The following is a 19,116-nucleotide window of genomic DNA, read 5'->3' as shown; positions in this document are numbered from 1 at the left end:
CCCCTCTGTCTGTCTGTGTAAACAGCCTGCCGTATCAGTGCCACCGCAGCGCCAATACAGCTCACTGTTCGCATTAACAGCCTCTCAAGTGTCTCATACTCCACGCCCCGCTCTTGACTCGACCGTACAATTTGGCAACCTCGAAGAAGACAAAGAGCCTGTATTGCTGTCTATGTGCGCTGGGTGTTTATGTATGCTGCAGCAGTAAGCTCTGCCCTGCCCTGCCCTGCCAGCCAGCGGAGGGGATTTGCTTCTAAATGGAGGATCTGTGTGTCTATTATGCATAACTATCCTCAGCCCAAACACACAGTCTATCCAAGGCGGGCGAGTATCCTCTCCGTCTCGGTCTCCTTATCTAACCCTGTAGGTTCCCTTCTGCCCACGTCACACACAACACAAATGACATGACACACCTGGCTACCTCACATGACCTGTCGACTGAACGCACCAAACATTGATTGAGCTCAGGACATCCAGAACTGAGATGTATCAAGTAGAATATCTATCTCGAGCTGATTCTAGCAGTGTGAGGTTAAGAGAATTCAACTGGCATGCCTAGAATGGAAATAGTTTGTTTTCATCTGAAAAACAAAGGAGTCGATCATGAGTTTTCCCCTCAAGCAGATTGTGGTCGATTGATTCCTACCTTTGACACATCTTCCCTGGTCTTCCTCTAGCAGATGCATCTGTTTTAGAGGCTGTGCCTGGGTACACTGTTGCTATGCAATCCTCTCAGAGATACGGGTGCATGCTCTGCCAGGTGGGCTGTGGCTTGCGCTCTCATTCGCAGGTATATTTGTATTGTTCGAAACTCTCTTCAGACCTGAAGAGATGAGTCCCTCGCACACATACACACTCCCACACACTCGCGAACAGAGTGCTTTTACCGACAACGCTCGGTCCGGATTTGAATAATTAACATTAAACCAAGCAAACAAACAAGACCAGGCTTTTAAATAATTATATTTTGTTCCCAGGAGAAGCATGTCAGAAATTGAGAGGGATAGAACGAGAAAGAGATGGAATGAAAGGAAAAGAGATAGATGTGTTTTTTTTGTGTGATTAAAAGAGAGAGAGGGCGAGAGAGAGAAACAGGGAAGGGAGTATGGAGCGATTTCAGTGCCAACATACATTTTGAATTCCATCATTTTGAATTTTTATTTCATCTTTTTGAAATTGTAATGCTGAACTTGTAAACTGAACTTGTATTTTGTATTGGGGGCGGCAGCGTAGCCTAGTGGTTAGAGTGTTGGACTAGTAACCGGAAGGTTGCAAGTTCAAATCCCCGAGCTGACAAGGTACAAATCTGTCGTTCTGCCCCTGAACAGGCAGTTAACCCACTGTTCCTAGGCCGTCATTGAAAATAAGAATTTGTTCTTAACTGACTTGCCTAGTTAAATAAAGGTAAAATAAATAAATTTCCTGATTTGAAACTGAATTGAATGGATATTGCAGTCGGCTTTAACATTTAATTTCCATTTAATTGAATATTCAAGCTCAATATTTATATATTCATTTTCAATATGATAGATATTGCATTAATTGTCTGTGCATCAAGTTAACAAACTATAATTTCAAGTTTATCAAAGTTTCATATATTCAACTTCTCAGACGCATTCAGATTCAGTTTTCCAATTCAGTTCTCTAAATTCAGATTCAAAACCAGAGACAACATCCTGGTACATTGCCAGCCAGGAAAAGTGGAAGAGAACTGATAGAATCCAAAGCTCACTGTGGTAAACAGAAACTTCTGGCGGTTTCTGAAAACAATTCGGCCCTAATTCGGCCCATTTGGCCCTAACATTTTAACCGTTTTGGCTATGAGCTACTATGAGCCCATTCCTGAAAGCTAAGACTCTCTGAAGCCTGGAAGTGGGTGTTTCACTCTATGATGATCACATGCTGCGTTAGAAGGGAGTGTCACAAAATGTGCCCCACATAAGAATATACAGTTGAAGTCAGAAGTTTACATACACGTTAGCCAAATACATTTAAACTCAGTTTTTCACAATTCCTGACATTTAATCCTAGTAAAAATTCCCTGTCTTAGGTCAGTTAGGATCACCACTTTATTTTAAGAATGTGAAATGTCAGGATAATAGTAGAGAGAATGATTTATATCAGCTTTTATTTATTTCATCACATTCCCAGTGGGTCAGAAGTTTTACATACACTCAAATAGTATTTGCCAGCATTGCCTTTAAATTGTTTAACTTGGGTCAAACGTTTCGGGTAGCCTTCCACAAGCTTCCCACGATAAGTTGAATTTTGGCCCATTCCTCCCGATAGAGCTGGTGTAACTGAGTCAGGTTTGTAGGCCTCCTTGCTCGCAAATGCTTTTTCAGTTCTGCCCACAAATTTTTTGTAGGATTGAGGTCAGGGCTTTGTGATGGCCACGCCAATACCTTGACTTTGTTGTCCTAAAGCTATTTTGCCACAACTTTGGAAGTATGCTTGGGTTCATTGTCCATTTGGAAGACCCATTTGCGACCAAGCTTGAAACTTCCTGATGTCTGATGTCTTGAGATGTTGCTTCAATATATCCACATTATTTCCCCCCCTCATGATGCCATCAATTTTGTGAATTGCACCAGTCCCTCCTGCAGCAAAGCAACCCCACAACATGATGCTGCCACCCCCGTGTTTCACAGTTGGGATGGTGCTCTTCAGCTTGCAAGCCTCCTCTTTTTCCTCCAAACATAACGATGGGCACTATGGCCAAACAGTTCTAATTTTGTTTCATCAGACCAGAGGACATTTCTCCAAAAAGTACAATATTTGTCCCCATATGCAGTTGCAAACCGTAGTATGGCTTTTTTATGGCCTCCAGCATCATCACAATTTCCTTTGCTGTTGTTCTGGGATTGATTTGTACTTTTTGCATCAAAGTACGTTCATCTCTAGGAGACAGAACGCGTCTCCTTCCTGAGCAGTATGACGGCTGTGTGGTCCCATCGTGTTTATACTTGCGTACTATTGTTTGTACAGATGAACGTGGTACCTTCAGGTGTTTGTAAATTGCTCCCAAGGATGAACCAGACTTGTGGAGGTCTACCATTTTTTTTCTGGGGTCTTGGCTGATTTCTTCAGATTTTCCAATGATGTCAAGCAAAGAGGCACTGAGTTTGAAGGTAGGCCTTGAAATACATGCACAGGTACACCTCTAATTGACTCAAATTATGTCAATTAGCCTATCAGAAGCTTCTAAAGCCATGACATAATTTTCTGGAATTTTTTCAAGCTGTTTAAAGGCACAGTATGTTAACTTCTGACCCACTGGAATTATGATACAGTGAATTATATGTGAAATAATCTGTCTGTAAACAATTGTTGGGAAAATGACTTGTGTTATTCACAAGGTAGATGTCCTAACCAACTTGCCAAAACTAAAGTCTGTTAACAAGACAATTGGGGAGTGGTTGAAAAACAAGTTTTAATGACTCCAACCTAAGTGTATGTAAACTTCCAACTTCAACTGTTGTTGAAATGCCTTGTCATAGAATCCAAAGCCCACTGTGGTAAACAAAAACCATTGTAAAGGACTTCTAAGGATAGCCTTTCCACCCCCCAATTTAATCTTGCTCTTGTGACTGACTGGGTTTGAACCAGGTCTGCTGCATGTCACAAGACTGTGTTAGTCCACTTAGCTAAAGTCTATAGGGATAAGTTCAGGAAGTTCACGTAAAGGACGACACACTGCTTGATTAAGGAGTACCGCTTCCCTCTGATTCAGGGAAGCCAACTGACATTTACTCCTGAGGTGCTGACTTGCTGCACCCTCGATAACTTCTGTGATTATTATTATTTGACCATGCTGGTCATTTATGAACATTTGAACATCTTTGCCATGTTCTGTTATAATCTCTACCCGGCACAGCCAGAAGAAGACTGGCCACGCCTCATAGCCTGGTTGCTCTCTAGGTTTCTTCCTGGGTTTTGGCCTTTCTAGGGAGTTTTTCCTAGCCACCATGCTTCTACACCTGCATTGCTTGCTGTTTGGGGTTTTAGGCTGGGTTTCTGTACAGCACTTGGAGATATTAGCTGATGTACGAAGGGCTATATAAAATACATTTGATTTGATTTGATTCAGCTCGTACCGAGACTCAAACTCAGGACCTCTTCCTCGCAAACACATTGGACTAACCTCCTGAAGCATTCCAATCCACTGCTCTATTGAAAAAATGCCTTCTTCAATTGCGCAAGGAGCAACACTTCAGGCTGATGAGCAATGTTCCCTGTAAGCTATGCGCTAGCACGCAGCTCCCCCGGGACTGCCGCACAAAAGAAATATCAGCCAGCATAGAGAAGCACGAGATTGAACTTCACTCAACTTCTAGTTTTCCCCTTTAGTTAACACGATCAACGTTTCCCTTTACTGTGGGAATTGCCAATATTAGCCACTAATATAGATGTTTGGTCAACAGGGGGGGTGGGGAGTTTTTGCCCGCACTGCAGACGCGGCTATATCGGTCCGGCTAATACAGGACTATTAAAACCCCAGTGCACTACTTTTGTGAAAAAATATTTTTTCCAACAACAAAAAAATACATATTTTATTCAGATTTTTCAGGGGGTTCTCCAGCAACCTCAGCACCCTTATATTCCCGTGGCTGTGGTAGATGCGCTTGTTTTGAGATCAAAGCGAGAGCTGCATTAAGCCACGTGTGCAAATTTGTTAATGTTCTTCGCTAGTAAGTGAGTTATTAGCCCAGTTATAGCTAATTTCTAGTCAGCAATGGGGGAATAGTTGCTTCCTACAAGAGTACAAAACGTGTGCATTTCTAGCCATCATTGAAAAGCGAGTCAGGTAATGATAATTTTTTCTGTCTTAAAGGGGCAGTGTTGTATTTTGAGACAGGCTTGAATAAGCTAAGTAGCCAATATGCAGAAGGTAGCATAATTTGTCTGATTCTCTGTAATAATGGTATGGGAACAATAATTAACTTTATTTTGTAAAGTGGTTTTGTCACGTTCCTGACCTGTTTTCTCTTGTTTTATATGTCTTTATTGGTCAGGGCGTGAGTGTTGGGTGGGCAGTCTATGTTTTCTATTTCTATGTGGGGTTTTGTGTTCGGCCTGGTATGATTCTCAATTAGAGACAGGTGTGTATCGTTTGTCTCTGATTGAGAGTCATACTAAGACAGCCAGGGTTTCACTGGTGTTTTGTGGGTGTTTGTTTACTGTGTTAGCGTTTGGGCCACACAGGACTGTTACAGGTTAGTCACGTTTGTTGTTTTTGTTAATTTGTAGTGTTTGTTGGTTTGCCATTAAAATCATGAATACCTCCTACTCCGCATCTTGGCCCGATCCATGCTCCTCCTCGTCTGAGGAGGAGAACGACATTGACAGCCGTTACAGGTTTCTTGCATAAACAACACATTTCAAGTCACCTCCTTGTCTGAAGGACAAGTGGATAAACAAGTTAATGTCAAGCCCTTCCAAAAGTCTCACGGAATGTAGGACTACATTGAACACCACACATTAGCTGCTACTGTAGGCTTAATGATAGAACAGCTATTTCCATGTTAAAATGTTATGGGATGCATTTTCTCCATTGATTTTGATGGTAGGTCACTCTGGTAGGCCTACATTATGATCAAATAGACACAGTAGTTGTCTACTGTTAAAACTGTATCGTAAAGCGGGTACAGCCTCAGTGTTCACAGTCAACGCGTGCCAGAAGATGCACGTCATTTTCACAACGTTCAAGTTTGCGCTCAGCAGACCAGACATTTGCTCAGTGCCTAAAGAAAGGGAACATTAGCTGATGAGTGAGTTTCAAAGATCCCCATCTGCGACATTCACCCCTTTAGCTCTCTCCACAGCAACCCCAGCGATTGTACCAGTGCAACTGTAGATTCGAGTCCAGTTGCACCATTGTAAAGGACGCCACGCTGCCTGCTTAGCGAGTACCGCTTCCCAGCGGTACTTTCAGCACATATGGAGATTCGAACTCAGGACTTCTGCCTCAAAAACCCACATGACCTCCCTCCTGAAGCATCCCGACCCATCGTGCTATTAAAAAAGGCCTTCTTCAAATACGCAAGGGGTGACACTTCAGGCTGAGGAGTGAGTTTCACAGGTCCCCATCTGCTAAACTAATAGAAGTCTTCAAGATCCAGCAAGTTTAGGTGATCAATGCTTATGTGATGAGAACCTACCCTGAGACCTGAAGACGTGCTAGTTTGACAAGTGTTAGATATCAGGCAGGGGCGGACTGGCCATGTGGAATTTCGGGCAAGGCCTGTTAAACCTGTTTTGTTTTTTTGCACAAAATTGTAATAGTTGGGGCCTTAAAGGGAAATAATGGGCCATTGTGGGGGCCTGGAGGAAAATAATGGGCCGGCGAAGGGGCCTTGAAAGAAGAATGGGCTGGTGTGTTTGAAATGCCAGGGCCGATTTTTGGTCCCAGTCGGCCTCTGGTCTCATGTCTCCGGCAAGGGTAGTAATTATAAAGTTAACATGTGACTGACTGGGTTAAGACTGTGTTAGCCTGTTGCGCTAAATGCCTAGACATTGGTCCTGTGACTTGGATGGGTCTCTTCACGGAGGAGGTCAAAGGAGGGTGAAGTGTATTAAATTAGGTGCACAGATTCTTCTGCTTCTGTTTGCCACAGAAAGTGTTGTTGTGCAGTAGGCTTGATTTCGAACCCAGTCTGTTATATTGGTGCCGTGATCTCCGAGTATGAGGTCCAAGGGGGGTGAAATGTAACCGAGGTGGTTCGATGAACCTTATTGGAGACTTGAAGACTTGCTTCCTGAACTAATGCCTATGTGCTAATCTAAGAGGTCCAACAGCCTTATGACATTCAGGAGACCTGGTTATAACCCAGTCAGTCACAAGAGCAAGATTAAATAGGGGGTGGAAAGGCTATCCTTAGAAGGGCTATGACAGGGCTAGTCTGAAAAGTTGGCTAGGAGATAGAAACTATATTCTTATGGGGGCCAAATTGCGGTTTTTGTGACACTCCTAACGGAGCCTGTGATCATCACACATGGGAACAGAAAGCAAATGAATGCTCCAGAGAGTCTTAGCTTTTGGGAATGGGGTCATAATAGTTTATAGCTAAAGTGGTTCAAACAATAAAGCCAAATCCATAGTAGGGAAATAAATTCAACATGCCACATTGGCTTCAGGAACCAGCAGAAGCTTCTGTTGACCACTGAGAGAGTTTGATTCTATCTGTTCTCCTTTACCTTTCCTGGCTGGCAAAGTACCAGGAACGTGGTCTCCGGTTTTGAATCTGAATTTAGAGAACTGAATCTGAATGCATCTGAGGAATGAAATATATTAAACTTTGATGAACTTGAATTGATGGTTCGTAAACTTGATACACAGACCATGAATGCAATATCTACCGTATTTAAGCTGAATATACAAATATTGAATTTGAATTCAATTGAAATTGTATTTTAACTCGTAATGCAATATTCATTCAGTTCAGTTTCAAATCATGAAATACAAGTTCAATTTATGAATTCAGTGAGTAAATTTGTGAATTAAACATAAAAAAAATATTACATTCAAATATCCTAATACAAATTAAAAAAGTATACAATTAAAATACAATTTCTGTTGGCACTGAAATCGCTCCACAAGGGAGGGAGAGTGAAAGAGAGAGAGAGAGAAAAAAAGAGGGGGAGTGAAAAAGAAAGAAGGCTGGGTTGTTATATTTTTTACCCTAGTGCACCTCCATGTTGTCTGTGTGTGTTGGGGGAATTGGAGGAGGTTTCCATGACGACCCCCTCCTAGACTAGCAGGGGCTGTATGAGGAGCATAGGCTGGGAGGACTTTGTTCTTAGGCTTTGAACTGGCAACAGCGCACTGCATCTTCACTGCTGCTTCATAATCATATACACTAAAACTCCCCCTCCCCTTCCACATACATATAGTACATACATATAGAAAATACTGCAGTATGGAATGAGATGTTGTCAGCAGTGCTCAATATCCAAAATTAGATTCGGTGTGTTATAGATGATCATCAGACAGCTTGATGAGACAACAGATTGACAGCTGAACGACCTTGTTAACTTTCCTATTTGTGTGTTACATAACGGGCCTCATTTGTGAATTGTGTTGGATCCAATAGGCTTAATGAGACAGGAGAGAACAAAGTGTTTATCCACGCGTAAGCGGTCAGTGGCTCTCCTGTCCTGGCTAGCCCTGTCTGTCTCTATCTTGTCTGTCTCTATCCTGTCTGTCTCTTTCTAATCGGTCTCTATACATCCTGTCTGTCTCTATCATGTCCTGTCTCTGATGTTAAGGACATGCTGCTGACAGGTCCATACTGCTGACAGGTTGGCCACATACTGTAACGTACATCCCTCTTCATCACACTATAACTCTGCATCCCAAATGGCACCCTATTCCCTACATTCGAAAAGAAAGAATGGCGCCAGAGGGAATGGCTGCCGTTTTAAGGGCTTCTAACCAATTGTGATATTTTGCATGCAATCACTGGATGAGCTCCATTAGAGACTATCCTACCAACGGGACATTAAAAACGGTGATATCTTATTTTTCACAGAGTCGTGACTGAGCAACAACACGAGTAATATACAGTTGGCTGGGTTTTCCGTGCATCGGCAGGACAGAACAGCTACGTCCGGTAAGACGAGGGGTAGGGGTGTGTGTCTATTTGTCAATAACAGCTGGTGCCCGATGTCTAATACTTAGGTAGTCTCGAGGTATTGCTCCCCTGAGGTAGAGTACCTCATGATAAATCGTAGACCACACTATCTACCAAGAGTTTTCATCTATATTTTTTGTAGCCGTCTATTTACCGCCACAAATCAATGCTGGCACTAAGACCGCACTCAACGAGCTGTATAAGGCCATAAGCATACAAGAAAATACTCATCCAGAAGCGCTGCTCCTAATGGCCGGGGACTTTAATGCAGGCAAACTTAAATACGTTTTACCTCATTTCTACCAGTATGTCACATGTGCAACCAGAGAAAAAAAAAACTCTAGACCACCTTTACTCCACACACAGAGACACGTACAAAGCTCTCCCTCGCCATCCATTTGGCAAATCTGACTATAATTCCATCCTCCTGATTCCTGCTTACAAGCAAAAATTAAAGCAGGAAGTACCAGTGACTCGCTCAATACGGAAGTGGTCAGATGACGCGGATGCTACGCTACAGGACTGTTTTGCTAGCACAGACTGGAATATGTTCCGGGATTCATTCAATGTCATTGAGGAGTATACCACCTCAGTCACCGGCTTCATCAATAAGTGCATCGACAACGTTGTCCCCACAGTGACTGTACGTACATATCCCAACCAGAAGCCATGGATTACAGGCAACATCCGCAGCAAGCTAAATGCTAGAGCAGCTGCTTTCAAGGAGTGGGACACTAATCCGGATGCTTATAAGATATCCCGTTATGCCCTCAGACGAACCATCAAACAGGCAAAGCGTCAATACAGGACTAAGATTGAATCCTACTACACTGGCTCTGACGCTCGTCGGATGTGGCAGGGCTAGCAAACTAATACGGACTACAAAGAGAAACCCAGCCATGAGCTGCCCAGTGACACGAGAACTATCAGATGGGCTAAATGTCTTTTATGCTCGTTTCGAGGCAAGCAACACTGAAGCATGCATGAGAGCACCAGCTGTTCCGGAAGACTGTGTGATCACGCTCTCCGTAGCCAATGTGAACAAGACCTTTAAAAAGGTCAACATTCACAAGGCCACAGGGCCAGATGGATTACCAGGACATGTACTCAGAGCATGCGCGGACCAACTGGCAAATGTCTTCACTGACATTTTCAACCTCTCTCTGACCGAGTCTGTAATATCTACATATTTCAATCAGACCACCATAGTCCCTGTGCCCAAGAAAGCGAAAGTAATCTGCCTAAATGACTACCGCCTCGTAGCACTCACGTTGGTATCTCAATCTCAATCGCACTCCACTCTGCCCTTTCCTACCTGGACAAAAGGAACACCTGTGAGAATGCTGTTCATTGACTACAGCTTGGTGTTCAAGACCATAGTGTTGAAAAAAAGCTCATCATTTTAAATCATTTAAAAAAAAATGTAATCAAAGCTCATCATTAAGCTAAGGACCCTGGGACTAAACACTTCCCTCTGCAACTGGATCCTGGACTTTCTGACGGGCTGCCCCCAGGTGGTAAGGGTAGTCAACAACACATCTGCCACGCTTATCCTCAACACGGATTCCCCTCAGGGGTGCGTGCTTAGGCCCCTCCTGTACTCCCTGTTCACCCACTACTGCGTGGCCGAGCACGACTCCAACACCATCATTAAGTTTTCCGACGACACAACAGTGGTAGGCCTGATCACCGACAACAATGAGACAGCCTATTGGGAGGAGGTCAAAGCCCGACAGTGTGGTACTAGGACAACAACCTCTCCCTCAACGTGAGCAAGACAAAGGAGATGATTGTGGACTACAGGAAAATGAGGGCCCACATTCACATCGACGGGGCTGTAGTGGAGCGGGTCGATAGATTAAAGTTCCTTGGTGTCCACATCACCAAAAAACTATCATGGTCTAAACACACCAAGAAAATTGTGAAGAGGGCGCGACTATGCCTTTTCCCCCTCAGGAGACTGAAAAGATTTGGCATAGGTCCCCAGTTCCTCAAAGTGTTATACAGTTGCACCATCGAGAGCATCCTGACCAGTTGCATCACCGCCTGGTATGGCAACTGCTCGGCATCTGACCGTAAGGCGCTACAGAGGGTAGTGAACACAGCCCAGTAAATCACTGGGGCCAAGCTTGCTGACATCCAGGACCTATATTCTAGGCAGTGTCTAGGTCCAAAAGGCTTCTTAACAGCTTCTACCCCCAAGCTATAAGACTGCTGAACAATTCATCAAATGGCCACCTGGACTATTTGCATTGACATCACCCCCTTGTTTTTACACTGCTGCTATTCACTGTTTATTATCTATGCATAGTCACTTTACCCCAACCTATATGTACAAATTACCTCGACTAACCTGTACCACGTTATTGTTATTTTATTGTGTTACTTTTTTATTTACATATTTTACTTTACTTTAGTTTATTTATTAAATATAATAAGTAAGTATTTCACGGTTAGGTTTATACTTCTTGTATTCGCCGCATGTGACAAATAAAATTTGACTTGATTTGAGCCCTATTGCAGTATAGATATAGGGAATAGGGGGCCATTTAGTAGGCACTATAGCACACACACACACACACACACACACACACACACACACACACACACACACACACACACACACACACACACACACACACACACACACACACACACACACACACACACACACACACACACACACACACACACACACACACACACACACACACACACACACACACACACACACACAAGGCTGATGTGTTTGTCCAGTAACCAGGAGAACTCATGACTCATGTCATGGCCCTAAGCTAACAATGGTGACACTTGGCAGACAGACAGAAAGACATGGGCCCAAGCTGTGTCGCAGCCTTGCAGCCATCGCACAGGGGAACTATTGTGTCCCGAGCTAAAGGGGCTTCTTTCAGCTTGTCCTGAGACATTTGGTCCTGGCTCTTCATCCCCAGCTCCTCTCTAAGTCTGTATGGACACTTAGTGGTTGGTCTCTCAGCACCATTACTCCCTTGCTTCAATGGAACAGAATACGAGTATATCAGATTGTACCTAGCACACCATGCACACCATGCTTTTAGCACAGATAACATAGAATATTTCTCCAGTCTGATTTATAAGAGGAGGTGGCAGCGAGAGCGTATGACCCACTTGGTCACAGATGTATTACCTCAGTGGTGTTAGAACACACTGTCCTACAGACAGAGATAAAAACAAGCACACACACCAACCCAGACACCACACTGCCATACACACACCTAGTGCGTCAGAACAGAGCACCATGCTCAATGCATTGATCAGGCGCCATGATGAAGAGGCGTATTGGAGAACACAAAGCAGAGCAGAGCAGAGCCGGCGGAGGGGAGGGGAGGGGGGGAGGGGGGGGTACAGGGGCAGGAATAATTACATCTAAATCATATTCACAATCCACATGGAAACAGAATTCCAAATCATCTCTCCGAGATGAGAAACATGCTGACCTAATTAGGCCCCAGGAGTATCCAATTTTCAGACTCCTTTTCCCAGCGTTTTCTTTCCTTATCATCCGACGAGAACATGGTGGGAGAATTCCACCAACAAAGATGAAAGATTCAGAGGGAATGATGCGCCAGAGGGTGAAGTGTTATCTTCTTTTAATAACAACCAAGCTCTATCTTGCTTCTTCATAGTGGACAGGGTGTAGCCAAACACAGAATACACCCACCGTTTGTCCTGTGAAGTAAAATAAGAACAATAGATATGAAATCAAATTCGAAATTGTTTTTCAATCAGTATACATGGTGTGGTGTGTATGCTCCATACATGTATGGCTGTGAGCATTTTTCACATTCACCGTCTGTTCAAACAGAAGATCAGAATACATTTCTCTTGCTCCCTGCGTGCGTGCGTGCGTGCGTGCTTCAGTCAATCGGACTCGGGCACCAGTGTGAATTGATGGGTGATATCTTGTCAGACAGAGTGTGACTTCAAAGGCGGATTCCATTTTTCCATGATTAACCCATTAGAAGGGCGTGTGTGTTCAGAAAGGGAGACCTCATTACTGTAGCTGCTCTGAACAGAGAGAGGCTCTGCTGCTTTGTTCTCTGATCATACCCTGACAGACAGAGGACAAAAAAAAACACACACTAGCACAATAAGAAAGCACCAGACAGGTCGTCTGCATACCGCGTACAGACAACGGCACGGAACCTTCCAGACTAAAATCTGGTCGCCTGTATCGAACATGAGCGATGTCATAGTTCTCCAAAGGCTGACGCTCCACGTTGATATTTAATTGGAAAGTATATCTCAGAAATAGCTGAGAAAATAGACAAAACAGTGTTGATAAGAGACTGGACTGAGAGGAGTGAGGAGTCCTGTTCTGAACAGGCCTTCATCCGGACATCTCAGTGATGCTTTGATCACTGGTCAGGTTTGAACACCTGAGTACGTGGCACTCTGACGAATCCACTCAGCACAAAGGCCTGTCTGTTCTGTAAGGCTCGGGATTTCGATTCTCTCTATAACACAGGCTCGATGATGCTGGCCGTCGAGTCAGATGGAGAGAGAGAGAGAGAATAAATCACAAAGCCAGTGGGGCTTTCAAACGCTGGGGGTCAGGGGTCGAGGTGCTGCATGAGAGCCCAGCCGCCCTGATAACACAAATCCATCTTGTGTAATAATGTCAGCGCGACACTGTGGAAGGGGACAAGAGCTGAGTTTATCACTGCTCCCCATCCATCCATTTCACGCACATCTACACATCTGGACACACACACATGCTCACCTATAATATTCAACCCGTGCCGTGGAATGAGTATCGGAGGTGCCATGGTGGGGCGCCCTCGCTCCTGCCGCCTAGTGCTGATTGCAATGGAGATTGGATCCCTGAGTCTACCTCCAACGCACATATCAGCCCCAGACGAAAGGCGAAAATTAGAATAGAGAAGATGCAGATAGCGGTCGATTCAGACGTAGGACACGGAGATTGAGGTGCAGAGGGCAGCAGGGCCGACACCGGAGAAGGATGAGTTTTTTAAAATTATTATTAAAACCAGGAGTCAAATGTTTCATCTCAATGTGCTGGAGGGCACAGAGGCACTGTGTCCTCTCTGTGACAAAGGTATTACCAACCAGGACTAAACAAGCATCAGTAAACAATGTGCCTGACACCCCTGGCCACTGTATAACACATTTTGCATTGTTCCCTTTCTCAGACATTGCATTGTTTGTTTGTTTGATCCAAAACAATGCTAATGTGGGCCTATGTGTTGTGTACATTGTGCAAGAGTAAGCAGGGAACATACCTATGTACCTATGCTTGTATAACGAGGAAACAAATAAACACTGACCGTACAATCAGCTTTAGTCAAGAACCAGACAGGCTAGTGAGTAGTTAACAAGCTCTCAAGAGAACAGTAAGTAACATAGACAGAGAGCAGACTCGAGACAGGTCCTAACCCTACACTGTCCAGTACCAGAGCTCAGACAGGCTACATGCTGTGAAGTTCTTGTGTTACATGGTTGGGATAGACCCACAAACATCTGTAGCTCTGCCCAGAAACAGTTGTATAAGCGGAGTTCCAGGTAGTATCAGAGAAAGAGGAAGAGAGAGAGAGGCAGAGTGAGAGAGACAGAGGCAGAGCGAGGCAGAGAGAGAGAGAGAGAGAGAGAGAGAGAGAGAGAGAGAGGCAGAGAGAGAGAGAGAGAGAGAGAGAGAGGCAGAGCGAGAGAGAGAGGCAGAGCGAGAGAGAGAGAGAGACAGAGCGAGAGAGAGAGAGAGAGACAGAGCGAGAGAGAGAGGCAGAGCGAGAGAGACAGAGACGCAGCAGCTTGCTGGCTTTAATGCATTGCTAAACAACACCTGCGTGGGGCCAGAGATTAGCAGGCTGAGTCTGTGCTGCTGAATTACGTGTCTAAAGGATTGACTTCAGGATAAACTGCACCTATCAGGAATGGCCCCCATTTCCTGTGAAACAAACACACTGTGAACTCACTGCACTGGTCTCACCTTAAAAGTCTAGATTCAAAGAAATGCAACGATGCAAATAGCCACGCAACGGAGCACCTCAACGTACGAGCAAAGTAATCACAGTGTCAACAACACACACGTATTCAAATAAACCAAAGCAACATTGCAGTCTTGACACAACGGTCGTGTATCTTTTCCAAGTGAAACACGGCGGCAAATCTACTCAATCAGCTGTTCTTAGAAGTCCGCTGGAATGTTTCCTAACGGAAGGGTCTAGGGCATTGGGGTCATTGGGGAGTTTCCCATCCTTCCTTCCCTACATGCTGGAAGGCTAAGTTGACCCACAGCACTAAGTGGCTTAGACAGGCCTGATAATCCTATGTTGTGCCCCTGGCGTCCACACACAGCCATAAATCCCTCTGAAAAATCTATTTGCAGCAATCTGCTCACTGTTCAAAATCGTGCCCCCCCCACCCCACCTCACCCGATAACAACAAACTAATACATCATAACATACCGAGCCTCACTGACATGGTCAGAATGGTTTATGTGGCACTGGCTCATCAGGAAACATGGAGTCATCTGCAGGAGAGCAGATTGCACGGCACCTAAAGCGTTGCCCCAAGTCCATGACCAGATCACAGAAGCTAGAGAGAGAGAGAGAGATATCTGAGGAGGCCTGGTCCTGAGGTGACGACTGGCACACACTGTGTCTCTCTGATTGGCTGGATCACACACTGCTCTGTCATCTCACCACGAACACCAGCAGCTCCCTCAGAGCATGACATCATCACATGACAGGGTCTGCTTTCAAGGTAGGACCTGAGGCCAGTTTGGTCATTTACCCGCATGCACGCACAAACACCCTTCACGGCCATTAACAGAGGGCCCCTACAGTGTGCCGTTTCTGTCTGTTCTGTTCAGTGCCTCTCATTAGGTGTGTATAGAGGTTGGCTCAGGGCATGTGTTCATTCCCAGCCCAATTCCATTTGAAGATCAGCAATTCGAGACCATAACTAGGCCTACATAATTTAATCTACATCCTCCCAAAGCTTTCAATAAAATTCAGATCCAAAGGCTGATCTTAAAATATCATCAGAGATTTCATGCAGCCACCTCCTGGTGTTGTTGTGTGAAAGGCCAGAGGCAGGTGGTCATTAGAATATGCCCCGAAACCTATCACTCCACCCTCATGCCCATGCAAATGCTCTTTTGTCACAAAATAGACGGATCCTATGCTAATGCAGACAATAAAAACTGCGGCTTGACTATCTAAATCACACAAACTGTCGTCGTCGTCCCCGCCTCCCCTTACACTGTACCGGGGCCAGAATGAGCTGAGGATTTTCTTTAGGAATAATGAATGTGGCCCCCGGGGCTGCTGGAATATTTATTTTCATAAATAAATCGGGGAGAGTGGCCAGGGGCTGTTTGGCTTGGCACAGGCAGCTTACTGCAGCCCAGTCAATAACAGGCACTCCCCCAACCCCAGCTCAGTGCCCCCAACCCCAGCTCAGTGCCCCCAACCCCAGTTCAGCACCACGGCACTGAGGTACTAAGCTTATGAAACCATGGGCCTAGGGAAAATCTGTTTTGAGTGGAAGAATGAAATGTGTTGTTTTTGTTGTCACATGATATATTTGTATCATTTGTGAAATGCAACGCAACTGACATATAAGACAGCTGCCCATTGAATGCTATATTTCACTTGTGGGTAGACTTCCAATACTTTTCTTTGAGGTGGAGGTTTAAAAATGCATTTCAAATGCTGCTCAATTAAAATGACGCTGACGCAAGCTGGCTCGCTCCAGCAGAACATTGCAGATCATAGTGAAATGATAACGATGTTGAAAGAGGAGCGTTAACAAGACCATTCCTTCTCAATTGATCTCCAAATTCTATTCTAATGTCCACTGGGATTCTGAGCACTGCACTGCTTCCTAGTCAAAGTCAAGGTGTGAGCTTCCAGTGAATGTCTCTTGTTCCAGCAGCATATGAAATCTTTACACTGCATTGCTTGGGTTTCTGATGACGCTGCAGATCTGGAAAATGTGCAGGATGTGATTGAGCAGAAGAACAGCTGAATGGCAATGCTTTTTTTAACCTCCAATATGTTGCAGTGTACTGCATCTGTGTGTACAGACCAGTATGTAGCTACATGTGCGTTTATGCACAATCGCGCCAGTCTCTATGAGCGTGTGCACTGCACATCAGTGTATGAGGGACCTTTGCTGCAATGCAGATTGGCCAGCTGTCTTTGTTGCGGTCCCGAGGCAGCTCTGGGGCCATACATCACTGGTGGGATTGACTGAAGCTGGAGCTGCACGGGCTGAATTACCAGGGCTAGGGCTGGGGCCGGGGCCACATTGCCACAGCCACATCCAGAGTCACAGGGCTAGGTGAACTCCTGTTTTCTTCTCCTTTTATACTTAAGCGATAAGGCACGAGGCGGTGTGGTATAAGGCCAATATACCACGGTTAAGGGCTGTTCTTAAGCACGACCCAACGCGGAGTGCCTGGATACAGCCCATAGTCGCGGTATGTTGGCCATACACCACAAACCCCCGAGGTGCCTTATTGCTACTATAAACTGGTTACCAACGTAATTAGAGCAGAAAATAGAAATGTTTTGTCATACCCGTGGTATAAGGTCTGATATACCACGGCTGTCAGCCAATCAGCATTCAGGGCTCGAACCACCCAGTTTCTACTGGAGAATAGACTCTGGGCTCTGGGTTCCAGCGGCATTAGCAGGTCTCTGACTGACTCCCCATTGCTCTGTCTCTCTTTTGTTGGCTGCCAGCGCCTGAGCAGACAGTTTCCTCCCCCCGGGTATTGGCTGTGGATGCTGACGGGGGGATTGCTGTGTGTGAATAAAGGGTGTTTTTGCTGAGGCAGGTACTGTAGCTGTAACTCTCTGTTTCAGCCACAGCATATGATAGGAGAGGAGAGGGGAGGCGAGGAGAGGGCCTCTGGCTCTACAGCACTCTGCAGAGTCACATAAATAACCTCCAGCATTAGACTGGACATGCTTGGTGGAGCCAGCTCCTCCGTTACACTAACAGCCACTACAACAGCCATGAGCTAATGGAACACGCATGTGACAAATACGTCTCGCGACGTAATGGTGATACAAATTATAATAGCCAACGTAAACACATCAGTGGCTATCAGCTATTACAGTCAGACCACTCGTGTTTATCATTGCATTGCAACAGCTGTAATCAAGACAGCATGCCTCTTTGATTCTTGATTCTGTCCATTTCGTTAGTAAGTAAAGTAAGTAACTTGGGACGGAGCCACGAGCAAGAAGGGAGTATCACTCCCTGGCTGGAAATGGAACGTGCAACTAACTGTTTCTAACTGCTGGATCATGCTGCTCTGTGCCCTCGCTCTCGTTCCATTCTCTCAACCTCTGCCATCTGCTCAAAAGAAGATGGAGAAGATGGAGATCACCAGTTGACTGCACAGCATTGGATCAGAATCAACAGTTAGAGCAATTTCATAGGAGAGAGACAGCGAGGGAGAGAGAGATGGAGAGAGAGAGACATCTGGTCTATGATAATGAGCTCACATGTAATCTCTGCAGCAGGCAGCCCCTTCATATAAGCTGCCATCCCAGCACCATCTATGCACGCACGCGCGCACGCACGCACGCACGCACGCACGCACGCACGCACACACACACACCTGGTCTAAATTGCCCCACACATGAACATTTGTCTCCATTACAGGAGCATCTGGGACCCTCTGCTTCTGTAATACACGTTTTATTGCTGACATATGCCACAGGTTAGAGAGAACTGTGTGTGTGTTTTGTGTGTGTTTTGTGTGTGTGTTTTGCGTGTGTGTGTGTGTGTGTGTGTTGCGATAGAGCTGTCTGGCACAGGAAGAGCCGCGGAGTGAACACAAGTATCTCCAAGACGGCTGTAAGACAGATCACAGCGATCCCTCAGTGCCTCTGGCAGAATGTCACTGCTATGACAGCTGCTGATACCAGCCTGCCTATGCCAGTCAGCGTAGCACAGTAGGGGACCATGGTTACCATCGGTACAGCATTCGTTTTTGGACCAACCCGTAAGCTTCCTGGATTCGTTTGGGTTGAAACGTTCAACGTCAACGAGTTAAGATATGTATCTGGAGCATGTGAGTGTGCAGGGCTGCAGGCCCTACTTTACTTTATTGCAGCACAGTACCCCATTAAAAGTGATGTGCCTTTGATTTCATATGCAATTCGGTGAGCTAGTAGCTACCCTCTCTCTACTACATCCACCACACCAAAGTGAAAAGCGCTAATTATCTGTCGCGGAGGTCGATCGAGACAACAGAAAACATTCTCTAGTGTATTTATAATTGGACGTGTAAATGCACCCTTAATGTAGTAAACTGAGCATACCAAACTTAAGGAACACCTTCCTGATGTGGAGTTGCCCAATTCATGTCTCAATTGTCTCAAGGCTTAAAAATCCTTCTTTAACTCATCTCCTCCCTCCATCTACACTTTATTGAAGTGGATCTAACGAGTGACATCAATAA

At 45.1% G+C, this 19,116-nt stretch overlaps 1 protein-coding gene across 3 annotated transcripts in view; it reads right to left on the bottom strand.

Annotated features, from left to right (window-relative positions):
- The window catches only part of ppp2r2bb (protein phosphatase 2, regulatory subunit B, beta b), a 109,910-nt gene that overhangs the window by 19,569 nt on the left and 71,225 nt on the right, over positions 1–19,116 (bottom strand). Inside the window, exon 1 of one of the 3 annotated variants that reach the window (XM_055879105.1) lies at positions 647–869. The exons of the other annotated variants lie outside the window; for them this stretch is intronic. Coding sequence (XP_055735080.1) covers positions 647–686 — 40 coding nt within the window. The 5' untranslated portion in view covers positions 687–869. Of the gene's footprint in view, positions 1–646; positions 870–19,116 lie in introns of those variants that run through there. 3 annotated transcript variants of the gene reach the window in all.

Source organism: Salvelinus fontinalis, chromosome 2 (genome assembly GCF_029448725.1).
Source record: "Salvelinus fontinalis isolate EN_2023a chromosome 2, ASM2944872v1, whole genome shotgun sequence".
NCBI lineage: Eukaryota > Metazoa > Chordata > Actinopteri > Salmoniformes > Salmonidae > Salvelinus > Salvelinus fontinalis.
Note: the sequence above shows the minus strand (reverse complement) of the source record. Positions and strands in the feature narration are given on the sequence as shown.